This window comes from Carcharhinus amblyrhynchos, chromosome 7 (assembly GCF_965287045.1).
Source record: "Carcharhinus amblyrhynchos chromosome 7, sCarAmb.v2.hapA, whole genome shotgun sequence".
NCBI classification, from domain to species: domain Eukaryota; kingdom Metazoa; phylum Chordata; class Chondrichthyes; order Carcharhiniformes; family Carcharhinidae; genus Carcharhinus; species Carcharhinus amblyrhynchos.
In genome coordinates this window covers 89,896,399-89,910,123 of record NC_137330.1, presented here as the reverse complement: position 1 = coordinate 89,910,123, position 13,725 = coordinate 89,896,399, and the positions used below count along the sequence as shown (strand labels likewise).

The 13,725-nt window shown below is 40.4% G+C and overlaps 1 protein-coding gene across 3 annotated transcripts in view; it reads right to left on the bottom strand.

Annotated features, from left to right (window-relative positions):
• ube2j1 (ubiquitin-conjugating enzyme E2, J1) overlaps positions 1–13,725 on the bottom strand; it is a 33,725-nt gene that overhangs the window by 12,864 nt on the left and 7,136 nt on the right. For all 3 annotated transcript variants that reach the window (XM_080192767.1, XM_080192764.1, XM_080192766.1), the window contains exons 2-4: positions 8,753–8,826; positions 6,104–6,235; positions 843–927 (exon numbers count right to left, since the gene is read on the bottom strand). In XM_080192767.1, coding sequence (XP_080048893.1) covers positions 843–927; positions 6,104–6,235; positions 8,753–8,812 — 277 coding nt within the window. In that variant the 5' untranslated portion in view covers positions 8,813–8,826. The remainder of the gene's footprint in view (positions 1–842; positions 928–6,103; positions 6,236–8,752; positions 8,827–13,725) is intronic.

The window sequence follows — 13,725 nt, the reverse complement described above, 5'->3', positions numbered from 1 at the left end:
AACTCGACACCCAGTCAAAACCTTCCTACTGTAGCACAGTTAAAGTTATAAACTGAGAAATTATAGATATAATTCTTTATGTATCACTCCATATAGATTGCACTAGGATTAAAACCGTTACCCAACATTAAAAAAAACATAATCCCAGATGATCATAAGCTGCTCTCCCCTTTGAGGGCCGAGAACTGACTGGTGGTGATTTAACCTGAGGACCACCACACCTCAGGCGAGGGGCAAGGTTGAAATGCAGGCCTTCATGAATAACCTCGGCTGGTACGGGAATTGAACTTATGCTGTTGGTGTCACTCTGCATCATTAACCAACCCTCCAGCCAACTGAGCTAAATTGACTCCTATGTACTCCATATTAAATCAACAACACCACCATTTCTAGTGACCAATTGTGACAGCCATGGTTCAGTTGATAACATATTCTCTTCCAAATCACAAGGTTCCGGATTTAAGTCCCATTCCCAGGCTTGAACAAAATTCAAGGGTGACACTACACAGTAGTACTGAGGGAGTGCCTGCCTGTGATCTATTTCGAAGAGCAGCAGAATTCTTAGTGTCCTGGCCAATATTCATCACTGTACCAAATTAAAAAAATAGATTATCTGGTCATTTCTACATTGCTGCTTGTAGGAGTTTGCTGAGTGCAAATTAACTGCCCCATTTCTTACATTGCAGCAATGATTACACATGAAAAGCATTCCACTGCTGTAAGGCACCTTGAAACGTCAGGTGGCCATGCAAAGCACTATATAAATGCAAGGTTTTGTTTAATGCTACAGTTGTTGATGATGATGGTTTAGGTATATGAACTGAATTCTGGGTGATACTCACTGCTCCAGGATGGTTGCCAGGTTTCAGGATGATGTCCAGAGATGCTCAAACATATCTTTTTCCCAACTTCAAACCTTCCATTCGGCTGAAAGAAAAAAAAGATCTGTTCAAGTGGCAATACTAAATAGTAAACTTTGGCAAAGAGATTGCTAAGTATGAATCATAGAATCCCTACAGTGTAGGAGGCGGCCATTCAGCCCATCAAATCTGCACCAACAACAATCCCACTCAGGCCCCATCCCTGCAACCCCATGCATTTACCCTGCCAATTCCCCAAAAATAAGGGTCAATTTAGCCGATCAACCCAGCCCGCACATCTTTGGACTGTGAAGGAAACCAGAGCACAGGAGGAAACCCACGCAGACAAGGGGAGAACGCGTAAACTCCACAGAGTCACCTGAGGCTGAATTGAACCTAGGTTCCTGGTGCTGAGGCAGCAGTGCTAACCACTGTGCCACTGCATGAAATAACTGCTAATTCCCAAGTGCCTTCAATATATTCTAAATAATTGTATGTGAAATACCAAAATGTTATTTTTTGAAAAAAGAATGTCTGGACAAAGCACACAAGCTAAACCGAGTCCCTCATGTGCATCTCTTTACGGAAAAGCTAATTTTTGCACATCTTAAAATCTTTCCACATTGCATAAAATGACTGTCAACTAATAGTATGAACAGACTACTTGCTTCTGAGTCGTAGCCAACTGTCAATCAGATCTTATTCCCACTTAGAAAGGATAGCAGGAGTAGAGGGCACAGCCTCCTTCACTTAAAGGGTGCTGAATCTCTGGAATTCTCTGCCCATTGAAGTGGCGGAGGCTACCTCGCTGAATATATTTAAGTCACAGGTAGATAGGTTTCTGATAGACAAGGGAATTAAGGGTTATGGGGGGAAAACGGGAAAGTGGAACTGATCCACTTCAGTCATGATCTTATTGAATGGCGGGGCAGGCTCGAAGGGCTAGATGGCCTACTCCTGCTCCTATTTCTTATGTTCTTATGAAGTACTCAGGAGCGTTCTAAATAACACTTTCCTTTCCTCTTAAAAGGAAAATGGGCAGGGCACGAGAGAGAGAGAGAGAAAAAGAGAAAAAGAGAGAGATATGCTGTGTAAATAAAACTGGGCCGGCTTCTGCCTGTGAAGCACAACTGAATGAAGAATAAACCACACAAAGGACCAAAATCATAAAACAGAATGCAACATCCAAATCACAGCTGTACCCGGGTACTAAATTTCTTGCTCCATTTCGCAATCTGATAATTTTGGATATCATGAGAAACGAGTTTTAAATGAAAGCTTGTAAACTCTCAAAGCTATCCTTAGCAATGATGTTCACACAACCTACTAGTGCACAAAAAAGATTGGAGGAACAATTTAACTGTTTCATGCAAGAGGAAAAGTGTTCTCTGGAGAAGGAAAATTGTTAAGCAGGAATAGATTTAACTTCCTTCCCTACTATCCCTTATCTTAAGGCAAGGAAAAGAAACAAAATTCAACTTCTCTGCCCTCATTAAAAAAAGGTTATCAGATTGCTAAATGATATTGTGACAAAAATAAGTTGTCTGGTTTTCTCAGTTCACATTGCCATCAACCAAGTCTAAAGCTTATGGAATCACAAGTGATACTAAGACAGATTAGCTATAATTGTATGGATGGTGGTGCAGGTTTGAAGGGGCCATTCGGTATGCTCCTGACTATGTTTTTATAATCTAATCACCATCAGTGCAGTAATGACATTGGAGTTATCATCTTTGGGATGAAGTATTAAAAGAAGGTCCACCATACCTTCTCAACTGGATGTAAAAGATGCCATGGCACTATCTGAAGGAGAACCAAGAGTTTGCCAAATGCCCTAGTGAATATTTATCCCTTGCCCAACAGCAGTAAAAAAAATACTGGCAGTGTACCATGCCTATCGCTTGTGGAGCAATGCTGTGAGCAACTGTCTGTTTGTATATATACAACTTAGTTCAAAAGCAATCCAATGGCAGTGAAGCATGTTAAAACATCCCAAGATGTTTCATAAATACAAGACTTAAATTAGTATTTTCAGAAATTGGGGAAAATGAGCAGAAATATAGATCAGCTCTTGTCCGTGTTTCAAAAGCACTGTTTGAGAAAACAGCATAATACAAATAGGACAGATTAAGCTTATATCCTCAGGACTCCGGAAACTGAGGCTTTACTATTTAACCTCATCTATTGGTGAAAGGCAGGACAAGGTGGATTATTATATAAACATCAGGGCTCTCGTTTACTAGACATATGTGGAGGGAGTGTTGAAATATTATCATATGCACACACTACCACATTTCCTTACTATATGCTGCTGAGCTACAGCGCTTCCTCCCCCCAACTAATGGCATTAAAAATAACAGTCTGCTTAAATTGAGTGTTAAAACTTACAAGTTCAAGATGAAATGCCTGCAAGTGCCGCTCAATTGACAAATGTCTACCAGATTCAATGGATGCTAATTTTGCATGTCAGCATCACCACCACAAAACTCATTACAAATATTTAGTTCATAGTAGTATTTTAGAAGCAACTTCTAGTTCTGGGTAGATTAAAGTTCAGTAAGAAGTCTCACAACACCAGGTGAAAGTCCAACCAGTTTATTTGACAATAATCCCACAAGCTTTCAGAAACGGTGTTCCTTCATCAGGTGTATGGAAGGTTCTGATCAGAGAAGGGCATATAAAGTCACACAGTTTTTAGAATGCAAGTCTTTACAGCTAACCTGCTATTCTTAAAGATGCAATCTTAAAGTTCAACAGTAGAAAATGGAATAAATGCAACTAAAGCAACTTGAAGACCATTACATTTAAAAGACTGGGGCCAAGTTGATCTAAGGAGTTAACGGCTAGAAAAGCAAGATCATAAAACTTACTTAGTGGCTTACTTAGCTGGAGAATTGGAGGGAAAGGCCATAGTTTTACTGCCCTGCCATGGGAATCAGGGCGGTGGAGGGGCGGTCCATGGAAAGGTCTGTTGACCTCAGGCAGAATTTTATGGTTTTGCGATGACAGAGGCCATAAAATCCCACCTGAAGTGTCTACACTGCTCGCAAAGATTTGCGATCCAGAGAGTTGTTTTATTTTTGGAGTCAGGACTACAAGTAGTTTAAAATTTACTCAGTAAGCTCTGCAAGGCTATGGGATGTGAGTGTGCTGGGAAGTGAGTGTGCTGCAGCAGGTGAAAAGACCACACTGAAAAGGTGCTGTTGTTAGCAGGTTCCAGGGAGCAAGTGTTAGCTGGTTTGGTGTAATTGGGGCACAGGAGAAGCCCCACAAATCGTCTGATAACTCTATACAGTTAGGGTTCAGGTGAGTACTAGAGAGCAGAGAAGGTGGCAAAGCATCACTGGCCCCAAGCTGGAAAGGGTTAGGATGCAGAAGTAAACATGGGAGTCATTTATATCTTGGTTTACAGCTTGACGTAGCTGAGAAGATCAGAGCCGAATGAAGCAAACTGGCTATTCATGAGCTGGAATTTCAAAATACAGAGGCTGAGTGCAGACACAAAAATTCAGGGGAACAGCATCTCAAACGATAATATTGAAACCCTGGGAGGTGTGCAGTCATTGAGGCAGTCCAATGTGGAGCTACCTTGAGGGAATTCAAAAGCTTGATCTTTGAAAGCTTGGGTGGGTTGCTGAGAAATACATGGGATGGGGGTAGTGTATTGAGATGGACAGAAAACTGGTTGGCAGACAGGAAACAAAGTAGGAATAAACTGGTCGTTTTTCAAACGGCAGGCAGTGATTAGTGGGGTACCGAAGGATTTGGTGCTAAAACCCCAGCAATTCACAACATATATTAATGATTTAAATGAGGAAACTAAACATAATATTTCCAAATTTGCAGGTGACACAAAGCTGGACGGCAGGCCGAGCTGTGAGGAGGATGAAGAGATGCTTCAGTGTGATTTGGACAAGCAGGGTGAACAAAAGCATTGCAAATGCCTTATAAAGTGGATAAATATGAGATTACACAGTTTGGTAGTAAAACAGGAAGGCATTATTTGAATGGCTAAAAATTAAGAGGAGGGAATTTGCAACAAGGCCTGGGTGCCTTTATACACCAGTTGTTGAAGGTAAACATGCAGGTGCAGCAGGCAGTAAAGAAAGCAAGTGGTAAGTTGGCCTTTATAGCTAGAGGGTTTGAGTACAGGAGCAGGGATGTCTTATTGCAATTATACAGGGCCTTGGTGACACCTAGAGGATCGTGTGCGGTTTTATCTGAGGAGAGATATTCTTACTATCAAGGGAACGCAGAGAAGTTTACCAGATGATTCCTGAGATGTATGGGGTGATGGTCTGATGTATGGGGAGAAATCGAGTCAGTTAAATTATAGTCACTGGAGTTTAGAAGAATAAAGAGGGAATCTCAGAAACCTATAAAATTGTAACAAGGCTAGACAGGGTAGATGCAGAGATGATGTTCCTAACAGTGGGTGTCCAGAACCAGGGGCCTAAAGATACCGGGTAAACATTTTAGGACTGAGATTAGGAGAAATTTCTTTACTCAGAGTGGCGAATCTGTGGAATTCACTACTACAGATATCATTGAGGCCAAAATATTGTATGTTTTCACAAAGGAATTATATACAGCTTTTGGGGCAATGGGGATCAAAGGATATGGAGCAAAGTGGAATGAGCCTATTGAGTTGAATAATCAACAATGATCAAAATGGCAGAACAGGCTTGAAGGGCTAAATAGCCTTCTGTTTCTACTTGCTATGTAAATCCATGGAATCTGTCTTGGTTGCACCTGCCATTTCTTGTGCAAGGTGGTGTGTTCAATCACAGTTTGCCTGTTGACTCACATGTAGCTCTTAACCCTGAATATGTTAGGGCACAGAATAGATATTTCAAATTGTTTGACTTCTTAACAATGTATAGGCTTTATTTACTGAGCAAGTGTCTTGAAACTCAAACTTTGTCTACTTAAAACAAAAAAAAACTTTTCTTGGTCACAAAGTGAAATTTAAAAATGATATAAAATATGGCAGCCCGTTAGAAGCAGCAAGATAGAGTTCTCTAGGGATGACTGATTTTTATCTTCTCAGGGAAGTACATAATGGCAAATTCTAACTTCAGAATTGAGTAACTTTTATGTTTAGGGAACAAAAACAAAACAGAAGGCAACATCCAAATCACAGCTGTTTTTAAATTAATAATTGCAAGAGTAAGGACTGGTTGCATTCAATTGTTCTATGCTGCTGGGACCTCAACACCATTTAAAGCCTAAAATGCTCTTACCGTGAGGAGAATAATGCTCGGTGGTTTCATTGGATATTCTGGCGGAAGCACAATTCTGCCATGGTAAACACCACCATCAAAATCAGAATCTGGAGGACCACGGACAGTGAAATGCCATTCAAAGAGGTTATCCTGAAAGTGACAAAAAATACAAAATCTGTTGGGTTGAATATTAAAAAACCAAGCAATGTCACAAAGTATATGCCATGAAGCACGCATGCCACTTATGTACAATATACAAGCACACAACCACTGAACGAGACATACAATCATGACCCAACTTTTATAAACCATTACTGGGTCAGTGTGCCAGTGTTAGTTCTCAGTAGTGAAAGAACATTTTACTAACAACTGTCCAGACTTTTCATGGGCTTATTAGCAGAGATTTCCAATAATCTGGCAACCTTTCCAGCACGGCACTTCCTACAAGGTATCTGTGGTGCCCAAATCAGGGCCTGCATGGTTATTTAACCAATTAATCAATTGAAATATCTTCAATGGGACACAGAGCTAATTTCCAGAATTTTAATTAGGAAAGAAATTAGATTTGCAATATTATTTTTTAGAACCAGACAGGATGTTCATTGGTAATTACTTATTAAGCTACTAAAAACTCACTTAACCCTAAATGCACCAGTCCTACCTTTCCAGTTGTTTTTAATACAAAAAATAATAGGCAAGTATCTGAAGTTCACAACAGTATAGTGGTTTTAGTACTAAGTCAAGAAATGTGGAGGAGCAGGGTATCTGACAGCAACTTGTATATTGCATGTGCAGATGCCGATAACCTTGCCATTATTATTACAGCATTATCGTACTGCCCATAGTTTACATATCCATAAAAACAACTGATCTCTCTGGTACTTGCCAAGAATGGTATAATGGACCAAAAAATTGTGACAATTCATCAGCACACTGCATTGCAGTGGAAGACCAAACCTAGAAATATATTTGGCATCAGTTTTGGTGCCATGAGAAGGACTTGTAGGACTGATCATAGGAAGAGAAATCAAACTCAGACTGCTCTCATTTAGATTAATTCAATTTTCTGCAGAACAGTAATGAAAGGAATAAGAAGCAGGAGGGAGAACATTCTTTGAAAGAAAGCATCTTCAATGAAAGCGGTTACTCGATATGGTGAAAAGATAAGGTCTCAGGGTGTATACAAATCACCGGGGGGGGGGGGCAGTGTGTGTGTGTGTGTGTGTGTGTGTGTGTGTGTGTGTGTGTGTGTGTGTGTGTGTGGTGGGCATCACCAGTCACATCTTGTTAACTGTAGTACATGTTTGTTATCCCTACTGTCTCTGACTTCCAAGCTAATTTCCTATACATGTCACTAGGTTGCTAATTCCATACATTTTAATTTTTGTTAACAATCTCCTGTTTAGAATCTTAACACCTTCTGGACCTCCATTTTAAGCATTGTATGCACTTCCTCATAAAAAAATTACTAGTTACCACAAAAAGTTCAACCAGGTTTGTTAGATATCATTTACTTCCACAAATCAGAGTTGGCTCTCTGATTAGTTCACATTTGAAGTGCTCAACTCCATCAGCAACAGATTCTAGTCATTTCCCCAAAATAAACATTAGACAAATAGTCTATAATTTCCTGTTTTCTCTGTGCTTTTTAAATATTGGAATATTAGCATTTTTCCAACCTAATGGGATAATTCCCGAATCAGAATATATGCATGTAGTTATAATCTGCTCATTAATTTGACTTCAAATTAATTGACATCCTACACTTCAACCTATTAATAGATTTACATAACCATCTGCAACGGTGGCATTCTGCACTAAAGACTCTGGATATTCAAAAAAACGTGTTGCTTTGGAACACAGGACAACCAAGCACACAGAATATAAGTTATTGTATATAAATGTAAACAATGCAAGAGTAATATTAAGACTATAGAAACAGGAGGAATAATCTATCCTCTTCCTTACATTTATAAATGTTGTTTGCTACAAAAGTAACATATTATATGGCATAGTCAGAATCTTACCATAAATCCAACTTCTCTCTTATAACTTGGTTGATTCTGACTGGTACAGCAGGCTCAAAATGCTGAAAGGCTTACTCCTGTTCCTTTTTACGCTCTGATCACAGACAACATGCTTACTCCAGAGCACCCTGTATGCTGGATATGCTATCCAGAGCACTAAGACTAAATAGCATGGTTATAGCCTGAAATCATTCACGGCTGATGTTTGTTCTAGCCAGCATAGTCTTCAATAGGAAAGCAGCTGAAATGGAATTCGTGTTCAAGGATCATTCAAGCTGGTTTGACATATAACGGAGATAAGTTGAATGCAGGGTGGGGGGATGAAAGAGAAGAGTGAAGGGAGTAACAGGATGAGGCCCTTTAACAACAGGGCTCTTCCTGGAGTCCCCACCAGGCCAAGTTGATTTTTAGCCACTGATTAAATATAGTAGACGGGCACAAGATTCTGCCAAGGGTGTGGGATGGAAGACAGAAAACATGAAAATGCATGTTAAAAACTTAGGGAGCAGTATTGAGGACTGGTGAAAAAGGATACCTGCAGAAATACAAAGGGTTTTAATTTCTCCACTCCATCAGCAAAAATATACACTCCAAAAAAAAACAATTGCGTGTTTCATCTTGAAATTATTTTTAACCTTACCTCCAAAGGCTGTGCATGGTATTGTTCTGTTGGATCCTTCAGTTCTTGCGCTTCTTTCATTAAACGTTTGACAGCTATAAAAATAAAAATATAAATTTCAAACTTCAGCATCAGATTGGAATTTACCAGTCCAAGTTGATTTTTAACTCTCAAGGATCTATTTCCTTTCGTTTCTTTTTCTAGCCCAGAACAGTGTTTCATGGTGAGGGTTTTCTCTGGAGATCATGCAAGTTCAGTCAGTAATAAGGAAGGCAAATGTTAGCTTTTATTTAAAAGGGAATGGAATGTACAAAAAAACAGGGAAGTCTGGGAAGCTAAAACTATACAAGGACTGAACCTGGAGTACTGTGAAAATACTAACAGTTTTGTTCCCCTTATCTGATATATACTCTGGCATTGGAAGCAGTCCAGAGAAGGTTCATTAGGTATCTTGGTACGAAGAGACTTGAGGCATGGTTGAGCAGGTTATGCCTGTACCTTATTGAGACACTTAGGATTCTCAGGGAGGTTTGAGGGGGTAGGTGCTGAGGGATTATTTCCCCTTGTGGGAAAGTCTAGCACCAGAGGGCATAACCTCAGAGTAAGGAGTCGCCCATTCAAGACATAGACGAGGAGGAATTTCTTCTCCAAGGGCAGTGATTATGTGGAATTCTTTACCATAAAGGGCCGTAGAAGCTGGATCATTAACTACATTCAAGGTTGAGATAGGCAGATTTTTAATCAGTAAGGGAATCAAAGATTATGGGGATACGGTGGGAAAGTGAAGTTGAGGATTATCATGTTGAATCAGTCGTGATCTCATTAAATGGCAGGGCAGATTTGATGGGCCGAATTGCCCATTTCTGTTCTTATGTGTTATAGATTCATTGGTATCAACTTCCGGATTTCCATGTTATTCTGTGCATGTGAGAACTTCCGAAATTGCTATCAGTTTCAGTGGAATAATTGATGATGGCAAACGCTAAATTGTATCATTCATTGCCACTGTCCTTTTAAAACATTCAGTGCAAATTTTAAGCAAAGATTTTAGTAATTTCAACTTGGGTCTGATACAAGATTTGGCTTATGTTGCAAATAAAAGTAAAAAGTTTACTTTTTCCATTTTATAAGGATTGTGCAATGTTAGCTAGGTAAATATTTTTCCAAAAGATTCAGGTAAAGATTTGTGATATGAAAACAAACAGAAAAATAAAAGTATTTAATAATTCTCTCAGTAGGGACTTGAGTGCTGCCCAGGGTAGCACATAATCTATTGTTCCTCCCAGGCTATGGAGTGGACATCTCAACATAACAGCTTCGCAAAAAAATCAAAAACGCACTGGATACCAAATTGCAGACTAAACAAGTATTTTGTCAATATCACATTACACTTTCAAACAGCTGTGCCAATGCTATCACTTGTATTGGCTAAAATTGCACAATGTTGCTGAAAGTTTCCTTTCTTTCATGCAATGTGGGCTGATGAGGCCAACTGTCCTTCAACTGGGCTTTCCTGGCCATTTCAGAGGGTTAAAAGTCAACCACATTACTGTGGGTCTAGAGTCACGTGTAGATCAGACCAGGTAAGGGTGTCAGGTTTCCTCTGCTAAAGGGCATTAATGAACTAGATAGGTTTTTACAAATCAACAATAATTTCATGGTCAATGTGGAAACTAGCTTTTAATCACAGATTTATTAACTGAATCCAAATTCCATCTGTTGCCATGATGGGATTTGAACCTGTGTCCCCAGACCATGGACCAATAATCCAGACACCCAGGCCAAGTGACTATCATTTGTGGGGAAGAAAAACATTGTGGTAAAGGCAGCTTTGAAGAAGCCACTGGAAATGGAACCAAGTTTCATATCAGGTTAAAAATAGAAAACACTGGCTAAACTCAGAGGTTCTGGTAGTATCTATGAAGAGGGACTACCAGAAATACTTCTGAAGAATCATATATACTCAAAACATTTACTCTGCTTCTTTCCTCACAAATGTTGCCAGACCTGCTGTGTTTTCCCAGCATTAGCTGTTTTAATGTCAGATTCCAGCATCCTCAGTACTTTGTTTTTATATGTTTGCTATGTCTGAATTAATAATTTCAACCACGATAGGAAAAAAGCTCAAACTAAGATGATCCAGGTATGCACCCACCATTTCACCAACTAAAATATTTTAAAAACTAGAATTTAAAAAATCTGGAGTTATAAAAACCTGTAGCAGAAAATTCAGTTCACTAACAACCAGGTTCCCTCTGAAGTGTCAATATTTTCTCTCCCAGGCAAAGCTTAAAACATCAGTGAAGAAAAAAATGAGCAACAGAACAATTCCCCCTAGTGGAGAAGTCCTTATTTCATAGCTATACTAAATCTTCAAAACACCATGATTAAAAACATAAGAACATAAGAAATAGGAGCAGGAGTAGGCCATCTAGCCCTTCGAGCCTGCCCCGCCATTCAATAAGATCATGGCTGATCTGTCGTGGCTCAGTTCCACTTTCCCGCCCTCTCCCCATAACCCTTAATCCCTTCTCTTATCAAAAACCCATCAACCCGCTTCTTAAAAATATTTAGCGAGGCAGCCTCCACCACTTCAACGGGCAGAGAATTCCAGAGATTCACCACCCTTTGAGTGAAGAAGTTCCTCCTCAACTCCGTTCTAAACCGCCTCCCCTTTATCTTGAGGCTGTGCCCCCTAGTCCTACTGTCTTTTTTGAGCGGGAAGAGTCTCTCCACCTCTATCCTATCCATCCCATTCATCATCTTATACGTCTCAATGAGATCTCCCCTCATTCTTCTAAACTCTAACGAGTACAAGCCTAGTTTATTCAGCCTCTCCTCATAGCTCAATCCCCTCAACTCCGGTATCAGCCTAGTAAACCTCCTCTGCACTCCCTCCAGGGCCAAAATATCCTTGCGCAGGTGCGGCGCCCAAAACTGCACACAGTACTCCAGCTGCAGCCTCACCAATGCCCTATACAGCTGCAGCAAGACCTCCCTACTTTTATATTCAATCCCCCTCGCTATGAAGGCCAGCATCCCATTCGCCTTCCTGACCACCTGCTGCACCTGCAAGCTGGGTTTTTGCGATTCATGCACAAGGACCCCGAGGTCCCTCTGCACCGTCGCCTGCTGCAGTTTTTCGCCACGTAAGTAATAGTCCTTCCTACCATTCTTCCTACCAAAGTGGACCACCTCACACTTGCCAACATTAAATTCCATTTGCCATTTCCTGGCCCATTCGCCCAGCCTATCTAGATCCTTCTGCAGACTCTCCACACCCTCCGCACAATTTGCCGTTCCCCCAATCTTGGTGTCATCAGCAAATTTCGACACCCTGCACTCGGTTCCCTCCTCCAGATCATCTATATAAATGGTAAATAGCTGAGGCCCCAGCACCGACCCCTGGGGCACACCACTAGTCACCATCCGCCAATCCGAATAGCACCCATTGACCCCCACTCTCTGCCTCCTATTTGACAACCAATCCTCTATCCACGCTAACACCCTACCCCAACTCCATGTCCCCTGACCTTCTGCAATAACCTCTTGTGAGGTACCTTGTCAAACGCCTTCTGAAAATCCAGAAAGACCACATCCACCGGCTCTCCTCTATCCACTGCCCTAGACACATCCTCATAGAACTCCAGTAAATTTGTCAGACACGACTTCCCTTTAATGAAACCGTGTTGCGTCTGCCCTATCAAGCAATTAAAGGGCACTTTCTCCTATTTTGAATGCTACTGAAAAGTATAAACAAGTTAGACAATGCTTTGCAGACATTTATGTAACGTGAACTACTTTCCGCATCAATGTTTCCACTTCGTTATGATCACTCATTGTATTCAGGCAAACCTCTGTAAAGTAGCAGAGGCCTGCTCCAAAGTACTAATCAGAATTTTAATATTTCATAGGAACTATTCAAGTGGAGATAACAGATGGGGAATTGACACAATCTAGAATAAAAGCAAAATACCGCGGATGCTGGAATCTGAAACAAAACAGATAATGCTGAAAAATCTCAGCTGGTGTGACAGCACCTGTGCAGAAAGAACAGAGCCAACATTGAGTCAGGATGAACCTTCATTAGAACTTTGTCATAATCTAGACTGATGCCTCAGTACAGTGAGGACTGCTCAACACTGGAGATGACATGTTTCAAATGCAAGGTTAAATTGAGGTCTTTTGCATCCTGGATGGCGTCAAGAGCCCCATTCTAAGGAGAGCAGAGGAATGCTCCTGACAAATATTTATACTTCCTCAAAGATCAGAAAACAGAGGGCCATTACTTCCATTGGTATTTGTGGATGTGTAAACTGGCCATCATATTTCCTATAATAGGAGTGACTGCAGTTTAAAACAACTTCATAGGGTATTGAGCTCTTTAGGATAGCCTGGGGCCATGAAAACATCATAAATGCTAATTCTATCTGTTCTAAACACTTAAAAGAAACAATGCACATACTCAAGAATGTTTTTGATAAAAAAACAAAGTTGAAGAGTGAGATTATTAGCATTATTAAATATGCTTAATTTTAGGAACAAAGCAAATAGAACACAAACATATGGGTAAAATAGTCATAGTTAAACTGAACTGTGCACTGACCAGATCACATTGTGCACAACAGAGGATATGCATGCATGGCACTGGTAAGTGGAACACTGTATGGAGACTAGTAGGGTTTTGTGACACTTTCTGTAATTTTCAAGTTAAAATATTTTATATTGTACCAATTTATGAATAAATTATATATTTGAGGAAAATGTAGGTATCAAGACAAGATCGCAAAAACCAACGTGACCACAGGAGACTAAGGAAATTTGACATGTCCACTACAACTCTCTCGTGCACCACTGAAAGTATTCTTTCTGGTTGTATCACAGCTTGGTATTGCTCCTGCTCTGTACAAAACCACAAGAAACTACAAAAGGTGTGAATGAAGTCCAACCCATTCCGCAAACCAGCCTCCCATCCATTGACTCTGCTGCTGCGG